The following is a 22,095-nucleotide window of genomic DNA, read 5'->3' as shown; positions in this document are numbered from 1 at the left end:
GTTCAGAACCAGAGAGGCAACAATAGTGGGGGGAAATCACCAGTAATTCTTTTCAAGTGTGTCGCTCTCTTGCACGCAAACAACGCCTTAATGGTGAGGGCAATTAAAATTGTGCGAAATTACCGAATTAAGTCTCATTGGACCTGTTCCAGGGAAGTGTGCGTGGGTCGGTGTTGTCAAATCGCCCGCATTTACCCCTCTCTCCTTGTGGGTTATTTTCCTTTAACTGAAGAGGAAATTGCGTTTCCACACGAGGCGAAATTGATGTTGGAGGGTTCATTGAGGTAGCAATGGTGCCACTGAATCGGTAAATTTATTGCACACATGAGAGCAATTTGGAAATAGGAAAATATCCGACGATGGGAGAGACAAAAGGCAAACATGAGGTTGCTTACAAATTTTCTCATATTTGGTGAAGTAATTAAAATAATGGCCACAGAGGCGACCAACTTACCCACTAGAGATCGTAAACATTTTACCGAGACCTTGTACATTATGAAGTTCTAATTTCCTGATTGTCATGTGTCAGTATTTTCTTCCATTTGCGATCTCGTTCTGAGTATAATTTAACGCCGACGGTAATCTGCGCTGTTCCATATCACTTTCAGTACCCCTCTCGTCTGTGTATACCCAACTGCGGTTTCTTGTGCCATTCCACCTGACGATTATGGGTCACATAAATGGCTGGCACCTGGCTGCTACGATGTCCCCCCGTGACGACGTGCCCTCTTCTGCACTTATTTGCTTCTTTGAAAGTTTGAATTTTAAGAATTTCAAGACCTGGTTTGACTTCCTTTCGACAACATTCTAAAATCAGAGTGGTTTATTAAACGTTTTCGAGCTTGCACCCACGCACTCAGCGTTGACTACGGAGAAGTGCGTTATGACAATAAAGTTGTTGCATTCGAACATATACTGAAAGGGGGACTGTACCTTTACGTGCGAAAGGAATTAGGTCAGTTAGGATTTTAATGCCTCTTCTGTTTATGTTTTTATCTGTATACTTTATGACATGGCTGCCACTGGCCTCAGTTATTGCTCTCTAAGGTGACGCTCCAAGGCCGGCATAAATGTAATTGCACAGCTAAGAGAAGAAACGAAGTGTATATCTTTCAGTTCACCTGTGTTTGCTTGATTAACGTGAGAGAGAGAGAGAGAGAGAGAGAGAGAGAGAGAGAGAGAGAGAGAGAGAGAGAGAGAGAGGCACACATAGATGTGAGAGAGAGAGGTTGGGAGGAACAGGCTGAGCGAGCAAGGCTTGGAACAGAGTTAGCTATACAGATAAACAGAAAAGCGGTTAGACAGACAAACAGACTGATAGGAGGCGAGGCATAGAGAGAGCGAGACAAACAAACAAACAAGTAAAAGGACAGACAAGCATGGCACCCATGCAGAAAAATAAATGACAACAAGAGAAACTGATAAAAGGGAAGAAAAAGACTCACATCCGAACATTAACCGACAAGTACAGACATACATTCAGGGTGAGCGAGAAGCTTAGAGTGATTGATGTAGCGAAAAGGGTAACGGAAGAAAAATCGCAATGTACAAGCTGAGAAATAAAAATAAGTACAATGATGTAGTTTTCCATAAGATTCAACGGGAAGTCTTTTGCTGTTCCTCGTCCGCCAGATATATCGGTTTCTTTCATCGGTAAAACTTAATATGCTTTTGAGTCACTGTACGGAAACGCTTATGAAGGGAAATAAGAGCATCATTAAGTAATATTTTATTACTGTCTGGAGCCGTGAAGTATTAAAACAAATCATATCACATCGGCGTATTGCAAGGTTACCGCTGGGGGCGCTGTAGCCATTCTACTTTCGAACGAGAGTGCACCAACCGAAGATGCAAAGGAGGTACGACTTAAAGAGTTATATGAAACATCGTTTAGTTCCTTTAAAGAATAATGTATCATCTGAACGCTGAATCAATAACCTCTACTTGAACGCAATCACCGACTGTCCGTTATTTTTTAAACAGTACAATTTGCCTTCCGCGAAGACATAACCGAGCGTTTATGTGGCGACGTTTTATCACTCCAATATCACTTGTGGAACCATCGACAATTCCTATTTTTGTAATTTGAGCAAAAGGGTATCTAACCACTGTGAAATTTTGACGAAGTACGCATTCGGTAAATCGATTTTCGCTGTTCAGAAACTCCTCGATAGACTTATCAAGCGGCAAGGTAGGTTGATGAAGCATGTGATTGTGGCCGAGTCGGATAATTTGTTCGCCGCAAATTGAACTAAATGACCGGCACTAATCTTCCGGGTTCAAGTCCTCAACAGCGTTTGATGTATCTGGAGTGGATCTGGACAAACCTTACGCGGCTTTCGAGTAGAAAATCAACCATGAGGGGGCGATAAAAAGGTCACTGCAAAAGACGACAGCGCCGATAAGATGACATCGAGGGGATGGCGGGGATGCGCCAAACCAAAGGCGCCTTGTTTATATGGCTCTCACTGTCACGTTTTAGACTGTTTGTATGATATGATCAGTTCTCACCAAGTGACGGACAGGTCTGACAATTCAAAAGGGTCGTCAATGAAGAAAAATTGCACATTGCAAAAGTAATCAACTGGCAAAACAAGTATTATTGCTTTTTTTATTCAGTATTTTAATTACAGATGATGTGTTCCATTACATCTTTAATATACATGAAAATGCGCCATTTTATCTATGGCGGCACATGTCACACTTGCTCTGCATCTTACTCTAGTGTGACGAACAAGAATGAGATATAGTAAGTCCTCTGATAGGGGGCGCTCTCTTTCTACAACTCAGGCTGATAAACAGGTTCGCTCTTCATCTTGCGTCTCTTACAAAAATGTGGTGACGCGGTTTTTTTGCTGCTGTTGTTGTTGTTGTTGTTGCTGCTGCTGCTGTTGCTGCTGCTGCTGCTTTGTTTTGTTTTGTTTTTCATGTTCGTTCTTGTGCTTGTTTGCTTCATAAGATAAAAGAGGGCGCACACGACTGCCCCCCCTTAAAAAAAACAAATAAAGTAAATAAAGTAAAAAACCAAGTGTGTCGCTAATAAATCTCCGTACATGAGATCCGGCTACCGTCACAAAATAAATCAGGAATGTATACATGCATTGTAATGGTAATTTTGACATCTAGCATGATAACGGTGATGACTTAACCATTCAGAACTGTATACTGTGTGCATGTGATCCTACAGATAATATATCTTACATTTCTGCCGTATGTAACTAACTCTCGTTTAAACATGTAAGTTGGGTTTTTTTTCAAGTGAATATGAATAAAGGGTTGTCTTGGTGGGGGGACTGTGTCTAAATCAACGCGCGAGGATGAGAAACAAATGTTTGTTCGTTCGTTTGTTTTTTTCTTTAGCCCAACTTTTGTACTCGATTTTTTGCTACCTTATGTTGGGCTGCATTCTTTAGCAGGTTCAGTTTTGTTAACGTGACAAAGACGATAAGTCGTTTCGTCGATGGACTGTCGACAAGATGTGATGAATGGAGTTGATTTCAAGGTCCGGTTTGTTAGTTAGTTGGTTGGTTGGTCGCTAGATTTGCTGTGTCAAGTTGTTAGCACATACGTAGAATCATACATGATACATAGATACATAGATACATAGATAGATACATAGATACATACATAGATACATACATAGATACATACATACATACATGTACATACATACATACATACATACATACATACATACATACATACATACATACATACATACATACATACATACATACATACATACATACATACATGTGTGTTCGTGTATATTTATGTACAATATTTGCTCTGTAAATCAGTAAATTTTAAACTGTTGAAACACTTTGCATCAACTGCATGCTTTTTAGCGATTTTTGCATTTCATTGCAAACAGCGGGTTTTCATTTGGCTGAAAAGACATTATGACCGTACTAAATATGGGAAAAAGTTTAAAATTAGCGGCATCTTAAATTAGCGAATTTAAACACTCACCTAAAATTAGCTAAAAAGGATGCCAACTAAAAAGACTTGTTTTCGTATCATCTTCCACTACATCGCCCTCTACGGTGAGTATCACCCAAACTCGAAATCGGCGATATAATATACCGGTATCTATGTGTTTACATTAGACGGGTTCGACCTTGTCACTATGCCTGACAGCGTCGGTTGTAAAAATGTCAACAGAAATGTAAAGTACTATGAGCTCGAAAACATTTAAAGTTGATATCATATAGAGGTAAAGTACAATTTATTGAACTGCAGAAGCTAGCGGCGACAGGACCTCTTCTGTAACCCACAAATAATTTTGAGCACGGTATTGTGTAGGAATGTTAATGTCTACTTAATTACTTACATATCGGCTTGAGTGTACCTTGCCTTCATGTTGCTTAGAAACGGTAAATTGCTAAGTGACAAAAACTGTACCTCGTAGAAAAAATGACTGCTTTACATATCCAATATTTGCCATTACTATAACAGTATTGCATGATGCAAACAGACAATGTTGAGAAGTGACTTAGATAATTTCCTTTCATCGATTTCTTATCCGATATCATTTTTCAGCGATAGTACACCTCTGATAATAAACCACGTATTACACTCCTCTGTGATAGCGTTCTACTTTTAAAACGGCTTGATGAGCCGGGGTGGCGTTCTCCGTGCCCGGTGCCGGGATACGGGCCTCGCTTTTGACACATTTAAGACTCTAAACTCGACAAACTGGTACTTCCAGAGCTTACTTTCAAAAGACGGACCTCCACAACGAGTGACGTTAATCGCTCGCCAGAACAGATATGAACTGAAAATGCTCACGTGTTTCATTATATATTGCATTTATGTGCAAGTTTGAACCTTTGCTACATGCTTTGCTACATTTAAAGTGTTATGATCAACACAATGAATTTCACCACAGATCAATTCTAAAGGTCATTAAGTATTCAAATATGTAATTAGCTGAAATAAAAATAATTAATTTCTTTGAGTACTGTCATTGTATCACAATATAGCATGTGTAATTACCTTTGGTCAAGTCCTTCAAGCTCTATATGCCAAACCGTGAAAGCTTGTTAGCTATTTATGCAAATTATGAATTAGCTGACATGAAAATGCAAAATGACTTTCAATACTGTTATAACCTGGTATAATGATCAATGTACACAGCATGTTTCGCCAAATTTATCAAGTAAATGCCAGTATATATCCCTAATTTGGAAGGTTCATTAAATATGCATATTGGGAATTGGCTGAAAAAAATGTCAAATGACTTTCAATAATCTTGTATCATAGTATCTTTAATGTACATAGCAAGTTTTGCCAACTTTGGTCAAGTCAAAACAGATAAATATCGCTAATAAATGCGGGATATCGGACCGCAGGCGGGCGAAGATTGCATTATAAGCGCGCCAACCCAAACTCACTGCATGGACATCACATTTACGAAATCGAAGTCCAAAGTCAACTACGTCATTGTTAGAATAAGAGAGGTTTTCCATCACACGGGAGCATACCACCACAAATTTTGCACAGATGGCGTTGCACTGGCATTGAAAAAGAGTGCATGGGAGTATGGGAACGCGGGCAGTTTCCCTCGCTATGGGTAGGAAATGCATTGAGCAAGACACACTTCCGGGTTCGCAAAAAACGAGGATCCCATTTACGGGGCGCTCAAATATAACTATTTGCTGTGATACATAGCAGAGGCGTATATGTTTGTGATGCTGAGAATAACATCAGTAAATAAATGACGGGTTTTAAAAGTTGACGTTTTTTGCGATGAAACAGACTTCTGAAGGTAGCTCGCTTGGGGACACGTCATCCCGGCCGCTGTCCGCTTTGACCCCAGTAATTCACACTGGTTTTGGTCGGCCCCAGGTACCCAAGTCACTTCGACCCCGTCACACTTTTGCCTACATGTCCACGGAGACGATTCAACATGTTCCACAACAAAGCCAAGACAAAAATTGAAAATATCAATAAAATGGCTTCACAAAGGCTGAAATACACGATACTCGATGAAGTATGAAGTTTATGAAATGAAATCAAAATTGACAACACAAGTGTTTGTCTCGGGTAATACCACTTGAAGTAGAACAATTCTACAGACTGTTTTTTCCATACAGTGCAGTATTTGTCAGTGACAAATTAATCTTTGCAATACATTTTTTTGCGATGAGCTGGAAATTTGATTAATATCGAGTTAATGTACATAAATATTCCGTTATTTACTGGGACACGTTTATTTTCTCGATCCGCTATCTGCGGACTACGTGCTGAAGTACATTGACTGTTCATGTCAACGATCGTTTCTCCCTCTGCAGAGTTTCTGTATCCCGTTCAACAACGCTGTACCTCGATCACACGATAGTGACGCTATGTAGCTGTGCAGTATTGAAACTTATCATAAAATGGCCACCTCGTCTAACAGTAACACGTATTGTCGGGATTATCGTACGGAAAAAAGACTGCCAAAGTAAGACTTATGAATCTTCATCAGAATTGAACACATCATGATTGTACACGAGTATCAACCGTGAATGCACGTTGAGCTCGGCAGTTACACAAGCATGGTACGCTACATGCATAGCCCTACGAGTATGGCGACTGTGTCCGGCTTTGGCTACGCCGCCTACCGGAGGTGGGAGGCGGCGTAGCCAAAGCCGGACACTCTCGTCATACTCGTAGGGCTAGCTACATGCACTGCCGCGATGCCGATCGTATGCATTCCAGGCCTATCCCGGAATTTGTTTCACAAACACCCTCAAAGGAGAGCAAACATACTTCTATGGACAATGACGAACACGTTTCTTGGCGAAGCAAAATCAAAACAGTGCAGAAGTACATGAAGTAGGTCATGGCCTTGGACTCTGTGCACGAACCTGATTGGACACTTCAATACCTTTGACCCAAAGTTATTATTCATCAGCACTTCCATGCCATGAGGCAAGGTAGAGAACGTATGTACTCATTTCTGGCGATCGAGCAGCGAGGGAAACAATTAATTACCAAGGATAAAGCTAATTTGCTAAACGATATTTTATCTTGAATAGTGAGTTGAATGAGTAATAAAATATCATATTTTAATGTTCAATACGAGGTTGAAACACGGAGGGACCGTGGTGAAACCAGAGCTATCCAGCTGTTAGCCCTGCGTACGATGCTGTGTGTTCCGCTACAGCTAATAGCCCCGCTCACCACAGCCCTGCAAAGACCCGTACGTAGAGTTGGTGACTTCAAATCCATTTTTGGACTTGACGTAAAAAGCCAAATTACTGCCGAAATTCAGCGTTCTTGGGCCCAAGTCGTATCCCTGCCTACCTCAGCTACTCGATCGCTTCCAAAAATGCCAGTCTTTTATTCTTTTTTCGTAAATAACCGTCGATGTCGGCAACTCTCTCGCTAGCCCTGCGTACGTACGCACTGTACGCTGTGCATTTCCTGTGTGCGTTCCTAACACACAGCGTACACTGCGTACGTACGCAGGGCTAGCGAGAGAGTTGCCGACATCGACGGTTATTTACGAAAAAAGAATAAAAGACTGGCATTTTTGGAAGCGATCGAGTAGCTGAGGTAGGCAGGGATACGACTTGGGCCCAAGAACGCTGAATTTCGGCAGTAATTTGGCTTTTTACGTCAAGTCCAAAAATGGATTTGAAGTCACCAACTCTACGTACGGGTCTTTGCAGGGCTGTGGTGAGCGGGGCTATTAGCTGTAGCGGAACACACAGCATCGTACGCAGGGCTATCCAGCTGTAGCCAACCTGGACAAGCACATTTCACAGCGCCCTCAAACAGTCGATTGTTTTCACTTGTCATACGCGGCGTAACAGAAAAATTAAAACTTTCATAACTTCATTAATATCCAAGCCACGCCCACCAAAACCTTTTCAGTTCTAGCCATTTGAATTCTGAAGATGTCTACCAAATTTGACTGAAATACGTTCAGCCGTTTTTGAGAAAATGGACCAACAGACAGACAGACACACAGACAGACAGACATCGCTGCGACATATGCTCACGTGTTCACACGTGAGCAAAAAATGTTTCACTGGCATCTTAGGCATTGAAGTGACTGAATAAATACCAAAGCAATGTTGTCAGGCATCTTTTGCGCTCAGCGTAAACAGTCAACGTGAAAATGTGTCGAGGCGAAATTCGAGGCATAAAGTGTTACCACAGTGGATAGAGGGACTGTGGTTTTGCGAATTATAATGACACTGTTTATCACGCAAATTGCATCTTTAATCTTCAACCGATGAAATATTCCTTTTGCCGCAATTCGCATATGTTCTTTGCTATACCAATGACTCGGAAACTTTAAAACATCTTCTAACAATTGATGACACATCGGCCATGCCAATCTTGAAATAAACCGATAAACAGGTCTGAGAACATTACATCTTAGGTCCATATGTATATAATTATTAAGACTAAAAGAGACCCAATTTTACATTGTTATAAATAACTCGTGCTCTGCCAGGTAGACGGGTCAGTCGTTGCGTATGAGCAAACAGTACGCATTCAGGCGAAAAGATCCTAGTCTCGTCCACTGACCGTAAGTTAAGAAATGCTGGAAAAATAAAGCACTCGAGTAAAGAATGGTGCTGTTGTCAGGATGACGGCCTGGTAGCTTTCTTTTTAGCCCCATAGTGAAGTGAATAGCATTTCGTGTCAATCGCTATGTGAAATAGACGCCGTTTCTAGTTGGTTGGATCTGAAGGTCCCTGTAGTCCAATCTACGGGTCACTGGTATGTAAATAAATGCCTTGTGCACGGGCTTTCAAATGTTCCGTTGTTCGAGATACGATGGTGTCGAAACACGCTGGGTATTCTACAGAGACCTTTGCATGACCCTGGGTGTTCTTTGTCTTTGAATGGGCGGATGGAAAGTCGATTTTAATAGATTCATTATGAGCGGTTATTGTTGCGTGGAAGAATACTGCAACCAAGTAGACAGCGATACGTTCTCATGGTGCTCCGTAAATAATTCTACACACGAAACGACGTCAACAAACAATTACAACAAGCGACGCACTAACCTTATACGTACCTCTCGCTAAGTACTACCGTGGTATTTGTTTAGTTGGCTCTTTAGAAATCTGTGCGAGCTGTATTTGTGAAAACACTCGAAATTTACTACAGAGAATGGGAACAAGCTGGCATGTCCGGCGTAACCATATTTTTTTCTCTCAATAACTATGTCCCATTTATGAAAGAAAACGAAAAGTCATCCCCTGCGGGAATCCGATGGGATTACCGTGGAACTGAAAACTGTCCCCGGGTACATCTTTTCGTAAAACTTGAAAAGAACGTCATGGTGACTTACAATGAATGTAACTGTTGAACCTGAAAACCTTCAACAGTATCTATTGCCTATATGTATGTCACTGTAAAATTGTACAATGTTTCCAATATGTGCCCATGTCAGACTTGATCAGTGAACTATTTAAGGTAATATGCACCTCGAAAGTGAAAGACTTTAACATTTGCTCAGTCTTTCCTTAATGACACTTTCAACCACACTCTTATTCCACATGAAGAACAAAAATCAGGGGTCACCAAGCAAAGTTGGATACCAAAGACAAATCAGCTGATATTTATTAATATTTAATATTTAAAATTCAAAATGGCCACCACCCCTGTTTTAACTCTATGAAGAAAAACGGTTTTTTTTCTATTTTCGAAAAAACTGAGACCGTGAACATTTTTCTTACTCCAAGAGCTTTAAAATGAGCCCCCGCAAGTGGTAGATCTGAAAAGAATTGTAAAAATTTGAGAATCCGAATATCTGTGCCCTAGGCACATTCTACCTTAACTGTCACGGGGGGACATAACTCCCTGTGCTTATCTATATTGGGCATACACGTGAAAACAAAAAAGACAACGATCATATATAAAATATGTTACATCTCTATTGCTTGTTATTTAAGTGTAGACTGTCCTACGTGAAGGATATACCTTTACAGGTATTTTGAGAGCACATTTCGTTGTACCAGGTAAAAATGGCATTTAGGAATGTCAAGATGAAAATAAAGGTTTGTTGAAGAGTGCGGTCAACCTGACTGATGACAGAGATAAGTAAATAGCATCAGATGAAACGAAGGTGTCTACGCGTGTATGCTTGTATGATGTGGACTTGGAAACATCGCATTCACCTTTCACCTTTCTAAGACACTATTTCAATCGGTTTGCAAAGTCATTAAATTTGCGATCAGTGACGAGCAGATATAAAACTGGATAAATGGCTTTTAATATGACCATGTCTTGTAACATCACCAGCAAAATGAAATAAAAATTTGGTGCCGCCATTTTAGTAAAGTTCGGAGAAAATTCATTAAAGTCATTAAATATGCAAATTACAACTTATATGACATAGCACTGTTTACTGAAAATATCATTGAATATAGGAATTGGCAATTTTTTTCACCAATTTTATATCTTTGTATCATCCCTTTATGTAGCAATTGTTTTTATTTTGTTCTGTCAAGTTCTTCAAGTTGATATCCAAAGTTGTAAAAGTTTCTTTATGCATATTGAAAAGTACCTCGACGTGAAATTGCTAAATGACTTTCACTGCATTGTAATATCGTATCTTCAATTTATACCTAACAAGTTTCACAAATTTTGGTAAAAAGTTGATCTAGATGTATATCCCTTGCCGTGAAAGTTCATGAAAGGTGCAAATAGGCAATCCCATTGTCATGAAACTGCTAAATGACATTAAGATCCGTCACGTGATTCTTTGATCAACATCTGTGGCAAGATTCATAAAATATGATGTCATTCTAATTTCTAAACAACCAATTTTGTAAATTAGCTTACTACATGCACATCATCCCACCATAACCAGTTCTTCCCATTCCCAAATAGAATCCACATGTTAACTTTGATTCCAATCCGATGAGCCGTACGTTACGCAAATAATTGAGCACACGTCACAATTTAGGTTGTTACAAGTACCTGTTGATTATAACCTGGCCGATAAAATCAAAAACAGCATCCGAACGAGCATGCGTAAAAGATTTACGACACTGTTTATAATCCTCGTTGAATGTATCTCTTGTTTGAAGCTGGGTTGGCGAAACACCGCTTTGCTCCCTTCTGACGACCCCGGGAAGATTCTGAATAAAACAAACGTAACGGAGATACAAATGAGCTGATCGCATTTCCGTTCAAGGCAACCGTATTTTCAATAACTTGGATGTCGGATAAGAACAGATGTCTTTTGCACCGAGCGAAACGTCCCCAGGACAGCTGATTACAGGGAGGGGGAGGAAAAGGGGAGAAGAAGATTAAGGGAGGGAAGAGTTTGCGTTAAAGACACACGTTATCGCATACATTATTGAAAGGGGAGGAAGAGCGATATTCTATGCAATATGCATGTTCAAATAGGATATTCTAAAACCTTATAAAACCGACGAATAGTCAACTTCCTTTCATAGGGATAGACCATTAGATAATAAGCTAGCCGTGTGCAACCATCCATCTTTTCTTTTGCATTTTTTCGAAGTGGGTTGGGCATGCATACGTTTTTTGCCCAGTTCTGCATCTCTTTTCCTTTCCTAGTATGTGGATATGAGTTTTTTTACAAAGGCTCTAAAGCCTAGACTTCGACAAGTTGGCTGTGTGTGTGGTAGATTTTTTTCTCCAAATTCTGAATATCGCTTCCTAAGATCTCATTCTCGATCACTCAATATGTAGCCTTACGCAACACAGCTTAAAAAACACAAGAACGTCTTGAAAATCTCTTTCAAATATCTATTTTACAGCCCAAAATATCCAACCCTAGTTCACGTACGTGCAGTGCTGCGTTGTACCCAATACCTCATGCAAGTGTTCAATGATCTGTGGTATTATAGCAGACGAGAGACACACAGACACCGTGCAGAAAATTTCCCGATACTTTGCATGATTACCAGAGTATGCATATTAAATGAGCAAAGAAAAAACTACAGCTGTATGAAATAAAATAGAAACATTCTGTTCATATAGGTATCATTTGAGTGACATAATTTTAGCCGGCAGCTGTAACATGGTTTTCCCATTTGCAATTAAGTATCGGCACAGAATTTATTCGCAAGTTGACCTGTTTCTGTTCCTTCATAACGAGTTCAGGTTATTCACATGGCAACCATAGATGGTTCAGTAGCGTGCGCAGGCGAACGTTCAAGAGACGATTTTGCAAAATTATGGCGCCACGTCAAAAGTGATGTAATGGGAACATTGGCATAAACCTACTGTAAGAGACGTTTTCCTATCGGTCGAAAAACACTGCATTGGCGCCGCTTAGAAAATTCATTTTTTAGGCAAAGATTCGTGCAATTTTTATTGACAGTCTCCGGCTAAATGTATCGGCATAAAAGAGCGATTGTTGATCAGAAACGGCCGACAACAGCGGAAATTAATCCATTAGATGGACCGCTGAAAATCCATACACGTCGAGTGCTCCGACGACCCCAGCTGAGATTTTCTCGCAAAGTTTGGTTTGCTCTACAACTGACTCGAGAGTTAATGCGTATACGCGTGTCTGTATAGATTGCAAAAATAGCCCTTGGTTGGTGTACAGTGAATAGGTTTTAGCGTATAGCGCATGCTCAACCAAAACACAAAAAATATCCAGATTTCTACATGCAGCGATTTTATTCCAAATTTCACTAACAAAAATAAAGCACATATCAAATGCTGTGAGCAAAATGATCAAAACTGTTATGCTCGTGACAGTAACCATGGTAACATATTCATCTTTCTCCCGGTGCTTTTAAATCAATCCAATCTACTCAGGATGACCTTGTCATATCTATGGCAACCGGTGCACTGATAAATATTCTTCCAGGGTGCGCTAATACTGAAGTAATGTCAACCTTCACATTGTGTTGAATCAATACGCGGAAATAAAGGCTTTCTCACGTGACGTGGTTCGGCGACCTTAAACACGTCAGTACGGATGCATGATACAGATGTTTTTTTCCTCATTAGCAACATTACTTAGCAATGGGCCAAGTTCAACTTCGATAACTTGCAAGCACGTTCACGGCGCTAGTCTTCTCGAACATACGCCCGCCCCAATCGCGAAGTTGTGTTGATTGCATCCGCCTTTCGCCTTTTTCTTACTGTTGACCGAAAGGGCCGGCCACTTCTCTGGCATCGACAAATGTCCGTAGCTTCGATTCTATCAACTTGTTGTACACGTGAATCAAGTGGAAAAGTCTATCAACTACGAAAAAAATGTTATTATAGAGAGGTTGCCGACCCAACCGACCGCCACCTCAAATATTTTTTCTCAGCCATATACAATAAACTAATTTTTAAACATTTAGGCCTTACTGTCGATGAGGAAACAATCCATACTGAAAATGTACCAGAAAGTTGGCCCAAAACGTAACTATTATTGCGTACAAATCACATAATTATCCTGCTCTCTATTTAGCACTACGGACAACCAGACTCACCTTACATCGGATCATCGAATCCAAAGTCGTGACGATCAGGCAGAATTTAATACTGTGCAATTTTTTTTTCTTTTAATGCTCTCTCAAGAATAAACACAATAAAGGTAATCGTAAATTCAGGATGTATATTGCCCGCTGCATTGATTTCATTCTTGCGTGCCACCACAGCAAGGTTACTCGAAGAATATTGAATATGACATCAAAACATCGAGTATATATAACGATTTTCAAGTCGTTAAAAAGGAGCGTGTCGCCGCGTTTCACAAGTAATAAACGTTAGGATTTCAAGGTAGTGAGTTACGAGTCAGTTGTTTTCGCTGCTAAAGGATAAAACAATTTCAGTCTAGAAAAGAAGGCTGTTAACTTTTACCGTTACTCGTAAGGTTCTTTGTTGTTGTTGCTGGGTCTTTTGGACAGTTTGTTTTTGTCACTTTTTTGCTGTTGTTCGTTGCTTTGTGCGTCACGCGCTTGTCCTTGTCACAACACTGCCCCGGCTTGCCTTAAACTTGGTATTGCTTCAAGCCTGTCCATCTGGCGTTTCTGGAACTTAAAATCGTTCGCCCACAGTGAACTCCAGCAGCTGTAACCTTTGAGCGGATTTATCTGTTGTTTCTTTTCCAGAGACGATGTCACGAGTTCACCTGTCGATTGCTTCAGCGTGTCCAAGATATCCATGGCGTTCTGGAAACGGTAGCTGACTCGTTTCTGGTTCTCAGTCGGAGCGGCAGGCGATGTGCTCTCTTCCGGCGCGAATCCTTTTTCTGCTTGTTCCCGTTTTTGTTCTTTTTCCAGCTGTTTCTTTTCCTCTTCCTCTTGCTCCTGTCTCTTTTTCTCCTCTTCTTCCTGTCTCCGCTTTTCTCTTTCTCGTCGTCTTCGCATCCTCCTCTCTTCGAAAGTCTCCTCTTCCTCCTCCTCGTCGACGGGGTCGCTCTCCAGCTCCTGCTTCTTGCGTGCGCGCTTTTCAGTCTGGTCAGCATTTCGGTGACGGCGGGAGTTTTCGTTCTCGAGAGTAGGGTCCCGTAGTCGGGATATGTGTCCTGTAACTTTGAGAACAGGACGTCCTCGTAGCCCTTCAAACTTGCGAATTGAGCCTCAAGCGAGAGTGTGGCACAAAATCTAGCTTCCCTGGGTAAGTTCTCGGGGATTTCATCAAAATACGAAGCCTCTTCTACCAGGGGCAAGGTAAGTGAATTTTCACCGAGAGCGGGAAATCCGCCGATCAAGCTGGACTTTCGGGGACCCACCCCACGTGCGACTGAGAGTTTCCGCTTCTCGATCGGTGGGAAGTGCACTCCTCCGTCGATTCCAACGCGCGACGGCCGGCGAGTCAAAGACACTCGGCGGTCTGGAGGTGCTTGACTTACAGACGGCCTGGGTGCGAACGTGATCACATTCTGTGGTCCGCGTGAAGTTCTTCGGACGAGAGACGCTCTCGACGCACGACGCTCCAACAGACTCTCTCTGCGTGTTGCCTCTGAGACAGCGGCAGCCATTGCTGCTTTCCTTTCAGTAGCTTGGCGCAATCTGATTTTCAGTGGCGAGCAACACCTTGCCCCAGCAGACGTTGACAACCGTAAGTTTTAGTGTCGCTATACAATTGGTTCTCTCGGAGGTTTGATGGCGCGCAACAATAAAAAAAGTTGTCACCGAGCCAAACCGCTGCCTGTGTGGAAAGCACAGTACAGGTACTAACCAACGATACTGGCGGCAACTGCAGGAGATCAGACGAACACAGCAACGAGAGCGAGACAACACCTGCCAACTTGGTATCGATAAATGTTACCTACAATAACGCCGGCAATCCTCCTAATGCAGTCTTGGAAATCAGAATCTAAATGCCGCTTCGCCAGAGGGTTAAAAAATGATATATTTTTTTCTTGCACAAGAAAAGTGCGTCGGCGTGTCTTCACGTGGAGAAGCGCGTAGATGTGCGTTCCACTATAAACGCTGGAGGCGAGGCTTTAACGTTTTAATTAATGACCCATTATGTGTGACTAGCTCTCAACGTTTCTTGGTAATAAATGCCTAGGTAACAGCTCACCTAGTGCACAACGCAGTACTTGCCCTTTGCCGGGATACAGTCTAACTTCCTCGGTTACACATGATCATACCATTGCGCGTTCTCCGGCAGAATGCGCCTCTTTGGGAGATTTTTGGACTCTCGATATTTTGCAGTTCTTTCAAGTTGTTGGCATATAACTTTTGTAGACTTATTTTTAAATAAAAGTTTTCATCATTTTTATACAACTTACAATCGAAAATATTGGCCCTGGACTTAGAACAAAGAGAACGACCGTCACTTTGAACTTTAACTGCCACTACATATTCCTACAAACTATTTTTCCTTTGAAATCTAGGCATAGTGAACCAAAATTTTCATTCTCTTCTGCGAATTTGAAGATACCATGGTAAAACGTTTCTTGGACTGAAATCAAAAAAGTTTATTTGCGCGTCGGATATTACCTTTGTGATTCAGGTGTTTCAGCTGACTAAATCCCACACCGCACATTGAGTTCAGCAAATGACTTTCCATTCAAGCAGAAGAGAAGAATGCAATTGAAATACCCGCTAGTTTTAATTGATTCTTGTTTCAAAAATATGGACCGAAATTTTTCCCGAGACCTCTGCAAGCACAAAAAGGTACAAGATTTTCCAGTAGGTTGCCCAAGCTTAGCGATGTATTGGTTTACTTAGTCGAATATAAAGGTCCAGTAAACAGCTTAGAGGGAGCCGTTTGTGACTTGAATTTCAATCGAATAGTGCATGCTTTGGAGAGAAAGAGAGAGAGGGGGGGAGGAAGAGAGAGGGAGTGTTTGCATAAATTGTCGTGATGGGGTTTTATGATCAAGGTTCTTGTCTGACTTATATACAGAACTGCGAACGACACCAGTTCATGCTAAGAACACAAGCTTTATTACTGAACACGCCATGAGATAGAAAAGGCGCCAACCGGAACACAACTGTAGCAACTACACATAAAGGCGCCAAAGCGCATGCACCGAATGTAATAGAACACCAAAGGATAAACATTTTTTGGCGGGAGATTATAGTCCACGGTCATTGGATGAAAGTTACCGAAGAGTCTGATTGGTAGAAGGATAACACATAGGCTCTGCTTAGTCCTATTAATAATGTTCAAATGATGTGTCATTTGTTCTCCGACATTCTCCGGCGACGAAAGATAATCTTGAACACTTTCAATATGAATTATCAATAAATGATTCGTTTGAACAAAAAACTCAGAAATTTCAAAGAGTTAATTGTCTCAACAGTTACAACAATTTATGAAAGTTCGGATATTCTCATCCTGGCTGCAATGGCTGCATCTCTGGACGGTCTCCCCGACTCTGGCGGGTCATTGGTTTTCTCAACTGAAATTTCTTGCCGATGGATGTCTTCCCGCTCGTTCACATCTTGTCTTCAGATGATGATAATTCTTGAGAGGCTACCTCAAGAGGGTATAACTTGTGTATAGGGCGGTTGGTGTGTCCCTGGCGGTGGAGATTTCAGCTGATCGCACCAACTTGTCACGTCCATAAACAAGTCTCTTCACAGTCCCGAGCTGCCATTTCATCCTACGATCGATATCACTATGGATCAGTACCACATCTCCCACTTTAATTACATTGTGCTTGTTTCCGGAACCGGAGTGACGTTCTCTCAAAGCTGTCAAATACTCGGTTGACCATCGCTTCCAGAACTGTTGTTGGAGATTTGACAAATGTGCGTAACGTCTGTTAACATCATTGTGGTTTCCAAAAGTCGGGTCTTCGATTTCTTCATCGGAGACTGTGATGTATGGTAGTGAGGTTAAGCTTCTACCATGTAACAGGTGATTTGGGGTCAGGCTAACGTCATCATCCGCACTTGATGAAACGAAGGTGAGTGGGCGATCATTTAATACAGTCTCAATTTCGGTGACGACGGTAGCAAGCTCATCATACGTGATGAATGATCGACCGAGAACCTTTTAATCGCATTCTTCGTGAGACTTATGAGCCGCTCCCAAAAGCCGCCAAACCACGGCGCACGTTTGGGTATGAAAGTCCATTTCACTCGCTGAGATGAGAGATAATCTCGAACATCAGGCGTGTCGAGCAAGGAGCGTATCTCCTCGGCTCCAGAGATGTACGTCGAGGCGTTGTCGGATAACATTCGGCTAGGCAGGGATCGTCTTGCAGCAAAACGGCGAAACGCAAGTAGAAATGTTTTAGTCGTCAAATCCGGTACCAATTCCAAGTGTATGGCCCGTGTAACCGCACAGGTAAACAGGCACACGTATGCCTTGTTTTGTTTACCATCAATAGCCTTGGTGAGGAGAGCCCCCGTGAAGTCGACCCCCGTCACACTGAATGGAGGGGTGATGTTCACGCGATATGCAGGCAGCGGAGCTTGGACTGGGTTAGTGTACGGCTTTCCTTCAACTTTAAGACAGGTAACACAGTTGTGAAGAATCTTGCTAACGATACGTCGTATTTTCGGTATCCAGTACTGTTGACGAATTTGTGTTACAGTCGACTGGACTCCTCCATGGAATACGCGTTCGTGTGCTTTCAGAACGACCAGTTTAGTGAATTCATGGTGAGGAGGCAGCAACGCTGGAAATTTCGTGACATAGTCCAATGCTGCATTGTGTACACGGCTGCCACATCGAAGTGTGCCCTCGTTATCGAGAAATAGGTTGAGTTGTTGAACCAACGGTCCGAACCTCTTCACATTCATCCTCATGGAATGAATAGTGTCTGTATATATCTCAGATTGTACGTCTTTAATCCAGATCTGTTCAGCATGTCGTATCTCGTCCGGTGAGACTGCTCCTGACGGCGTGTCTCTCTTTCGCTGCAGTCGAGATTTGAAACGAAATACATACGAAGTAACGCGGAATAGTTTGTCTAACGAGCTGAAACGAGTAATGTCCACCGCGTATTGTATGCCAACATAAACTGCGGGGTCGATTTCCGTGTTTGATGAGCCGATGTTCTCAGTGGATCGGCGAGAAAGATCCTCAACGTGTTGCAATTTATCGGCAACCTCAGCATAGATTTGTGTGTGAGGCTCGATCATGAAGTCGTCCGTTGTAGCGATATGGTGCACTGCGCTATCAAACAGTTCACAGATTGGCCAGTCTCCATTTTCTTTCAACCAAATAGGGCCGTTCCACCATAGAGTAGAATTGGCTAGTTGATCAGAGGTAATGCCTCGAGTTAACAAATCAGCTGGGTTGTCAGCGGAGGGGCAATATTTGTAGATGTGACGAAAACCATTGATCTCTCTGACGCGATTGCTTACGAAGATCGGCAGCTTCTTGACACTGTTGATCCAATACAACGCAATTTGACTGTCCGACCAGAGATACCGCTGTGTAATGTTTATCTTGCCGAGAGAGCGTTTATTACGAATTTGCTGAGTCGAGTGCCAATCAGGGCGGCCATCAGTTCTAACCGAGGCAGTGACAAATCGGACGTTGGGGCGACGCGTGCCTTGGCCATAACGATAGAAGTTTCACTTGAACTGCGGAGATAAACTACAGCTCCGTAGGCGGTAGTGCTGGCGTCAGCGAAAACATGAACTTCGCAGTCGTCGTTATCTTTATTCCCTGAGAAGTATTGGCGGTTTATTGTCGTCTTGCGTGTAGCATTCAAGTCCGCTGCGATCTGTATCCATTGAGAGTTCAATTCAGCATCGAGCGGTTCGTCCCAAGGGAGCCCGCGTTTCCATAGTGACTGCACAAAGAGTTTAGCTCTGATGTGAACTGGAGCTACGAAGCCCAGTGGGTCGTACAGTGTAGCGGAGGAACTGAGAACATCTCGTTTCGTTATCATTCATTTGGAATAGGCTCGCTATTATTTTCTGAGTAGGTCATCGTGTCGCTTTCTGGTTCCCAACGCAGGCCGAGTACTGGTACATCACGAGAGGGTTCGTAGATATCGTCCTGTTTTGCGAGTTCACATAGTCGTTCACTGTTGGACGTCCATGAGCGTAGCTTGAACCCACACGACTGCATGAGGTGGTTTGCGTCGTTGTAATATGACACGGCCTTCTCATCAGACTCTGCACCGTCTATCACATTGTCAACATAAATATTATGTTTGAGGTCATCAGCAGTCGGTATGGAGGCATTACTTTCCAAGTGGGTCTTGATTACAGCGTTGAGCATGAATGGGGAACAAGCCGCCCCAAACAGAACAGACTTGAATTGATAAACATCAAATGGACTTTCGGGATCACGAATGTCCGATAACCAAAGAAATTTGGTGTATTGACGCTCGTCTTCCTCTAGACGTATGTTTAAGAATGCCTTTCAATGTCACTGACGAAAGCGACTCGGTTAGCGCGAAATCGTAGCAAAATGGCAGGTAAATCATTGATTAATGACGGCCCAGTTTGAAGACAGTCGTTTAGACTTGCCGAGTCAGCATTTTGTTTGCTACTGCAGTCGTATACAATACGTATTGGAGTGGTAACTGAGTCCTTCTTGACAGCTCGATGCGGCAAATAATGTCCTTCAGTTTTGTTGTCATCTTGAATCTTCTCGACGAAGTCTCGGCGCAGTTGATCGGTGATGATATCGTCATATCTCTTCGTTAAGTCAGGGGTCAAACGGCGAACCATAGCGCGCGTGCGATTTTCAGTTGCAGCATAGTTTGAAGGCAGTGGGGGATGATCAGTTTTCCATGGTAAACGGGCTATGTATTTACCATTTTCAACACGTAGATGAGTGTCCCGATATGTTTCGAAGTCGGTATTTTCATCATTTTGCGAGTCTGCCTTCACTCCGATGAGCTCTAAATTCCACCAGTTTCGTATGTCATCGTCGGTGTGTGTTTCTACGTTCACGTGATGAATATTAATGTCAGAGTCCAATTTCCCACGCTTTCCAGTAGGACGGACAACAAGTAGCCGAACTTAGATGATATTGCAGTTGGACCTGCCCCGCGCACGATATGGTTTCCAACAAAGTTCCAATATTGATCAGCTCCGATGAGTACATCAATTTCCATAGTTTTAACATTGGAAACAGGGTGGGCAAGCTTTAATCCCCGTAGATGGTCTGAGTTGAGTATTTCTGCTGACACGTGGTTGAATAGGTTGGACGAAATCTCGGGAATTATCAGGGCGTTGACAGTACTGGTATGTCCATTCTGTTCGTGCAAAGTTACCATTGCACTTTTCATTGAATGAATTTGTTTCGAATTGTCCCCGAATGTTGACAGGCTCACGTTCTCATGAGTGTCCGATTTCAAGTTGAGTTTGTCAGCAAATCGCTGCGTGATAAAAGTTCTGTTGGACCCATCGTCGAACAGCACGGTAGCGTTGATAGGTTTCCTATCGCCGACCGACATAGGAATGACTGCCGTCTTGAGGAGAACCGATCCGTTGGGTGTAGATTTCCCCTTTGTGTCGTCTGTCTTCGCCAATGCCACATGAACTTCAGAAGTTCCCTTTTTCTCAGACGTTGTAGCTGATTTGGTGTCATGATGAAGGGTAGAGTGATGTTTACGCTTGCAGATCTTGCAAGTGTAACGAGACTTGCAATCGCTCACGCGATGCTTTCCAAGGCAATTGTAACAGAGACGATCGCGTTTGACAATGTCTAAGCGACGTTTCGGGTCGGTGACAACTTGGCAATCACTTGTGTAGTGATTTCCCTTACAAAACACGCATGTTTTGATTCTCAAAGGCTTTGTTGTGCGCGTAGATGCGGCCTTAGTATGAAATGAAGCGGTCATATTAGGCTGTGTTGCTGTGTCCGCAACACGATAACTCATCGAGTGGAACTCCGGCTTGAATGGCGTCGATTTCCCGTAGGATGGCTTTGCGCAACTCTGGTAAAGTCCAAGCCTTGTTTCCGTGATCTCTTGCGATCTGTTTCCGAATATTGTTAGGTAGTTTATCTCGAATCATGGGAATGAGAAGTTCTCCATAAGCGTTCTCTTCTTTGCCAAGTGATTGTAAACCGCGAATATGACTTTCTAATGTGTCATAAAACAATCTCAGACTGTTAATGTCACTCGTAGGTTGAGGAATCTGCCACAGTGCAGTCATGTGCGCATCGATGATCAAATGATTCTGTCCGTAGCGTTCGATGAGTAGCTCTAAAGCATGGTCGTAGTTGGAGTTTGTCAAGGCGAGACCGCTAATCGTACGGGCAGCTTCATCAGTTAAAACGCTGCGTAAGTATGTGAACTTTTGAATGTTCTCGAGGTTCTTATCATTATGGATGGACGATTTGAAAGTGTCGTAGAAACTCACCCACTCGAGTACGTTTCCTGAGAAAGTTTTCAGCTGTAGTTTCGGTAATGCGACCGTTTTCTTCGATGTGTCTTGAGTAGCGGTGTCGGAGTTCGCCGATGGGCCAGTCGCATTGTTCGGTTTGTTGTTTTTGATGAAATCAGTGATCTTGTCGTTTCTCTCGAATATCTCGGACATGTAGTCGCCGGATTCTTGGCTCGCAGCATCGTAGCTTGCTTCATCCGTATTATCTAAGATATCTTCTTCGATCTTGGTTAAAGATTCGTATTTCTGAGTAGTTGAGTGTTCAATGCTCTGAGTATCCTGTGAGCTTCAGTCTTGTTCTCAGCTGCAGCGAACGTTGATGTGAGTTGTTCTGCACGGTTGAACAGCCTCGTCATTTGGGCACGTTGTCCCCTGCGCTTGAGTTTCAACTTGG

The 22,095-nt window shown here is 42.5% G+C and overlaps 3 protein-coding genes across 3 annotated transcripts; all 3 read right to left on the bottom strand.

The window, feature by feature from the left end:
- Positions 1-17,321: 17,321 nt before the first annotated feature.
- On the bottom strand, positions 17,322-18,488 carry LOC139132265 (uncharacterized). The gene has a single exon (XM_070698653.1). The coding sequence runs from the start codon at positions 18,486-18,488 to the stop codon at positions 17,322-17,324; it is 1,167 nt and encodes a 388-aa protein (XP_070554754.1).
- A 1,769-nt stretch (positions 18,489-20,257) lies between these two features.
- On the bottom strand, positions 20,258-21,154 carry LOC139132264 (uncharacterized). Its single transcript, XM_070698652.1, has one exon. It carries the CDS (start codon positions 21,152-21,154, stop codon positions 20,258-20,260), a length of 897 nt encoding a protein of 298 aa, XP_070554753.1.
- A 1-nt stretch (position 21,155) lies between these two features.
- On the bottom strand, positions 21,156-21,854 carry LOC139132263 (uncharacterized). The gene has a single exon (XM_070698651.1). The coding sequence runs from the start codon at positions 21,852-21,854 to the stop codon at positions 21,156-21,158; it is 699 nt and encodes a 232-aa protein (XP_070554752.1).
- Positions 21,855-22,095: the final 241 nt, after the last annotated feature.

The sequence above is a fragment of the Ptychodera flava genome, chromosome 4 (genome assembly GCF_041260155.1).
Source record: "Ptychodera flava strain L36383 chromosome 4, AS_Pfla_20210202, whole genome shotgun sequence".
NCBI lineage: Eukaryota > Metazoa > Hemichordata > Enteropneusta > Ptychoderidae > Ptychodera > Ptychodera flava.
Note: the sequence above shows the minus strand (reverse complement) of the source record. Positions and strands in the feature narration are given on the sequence as shown.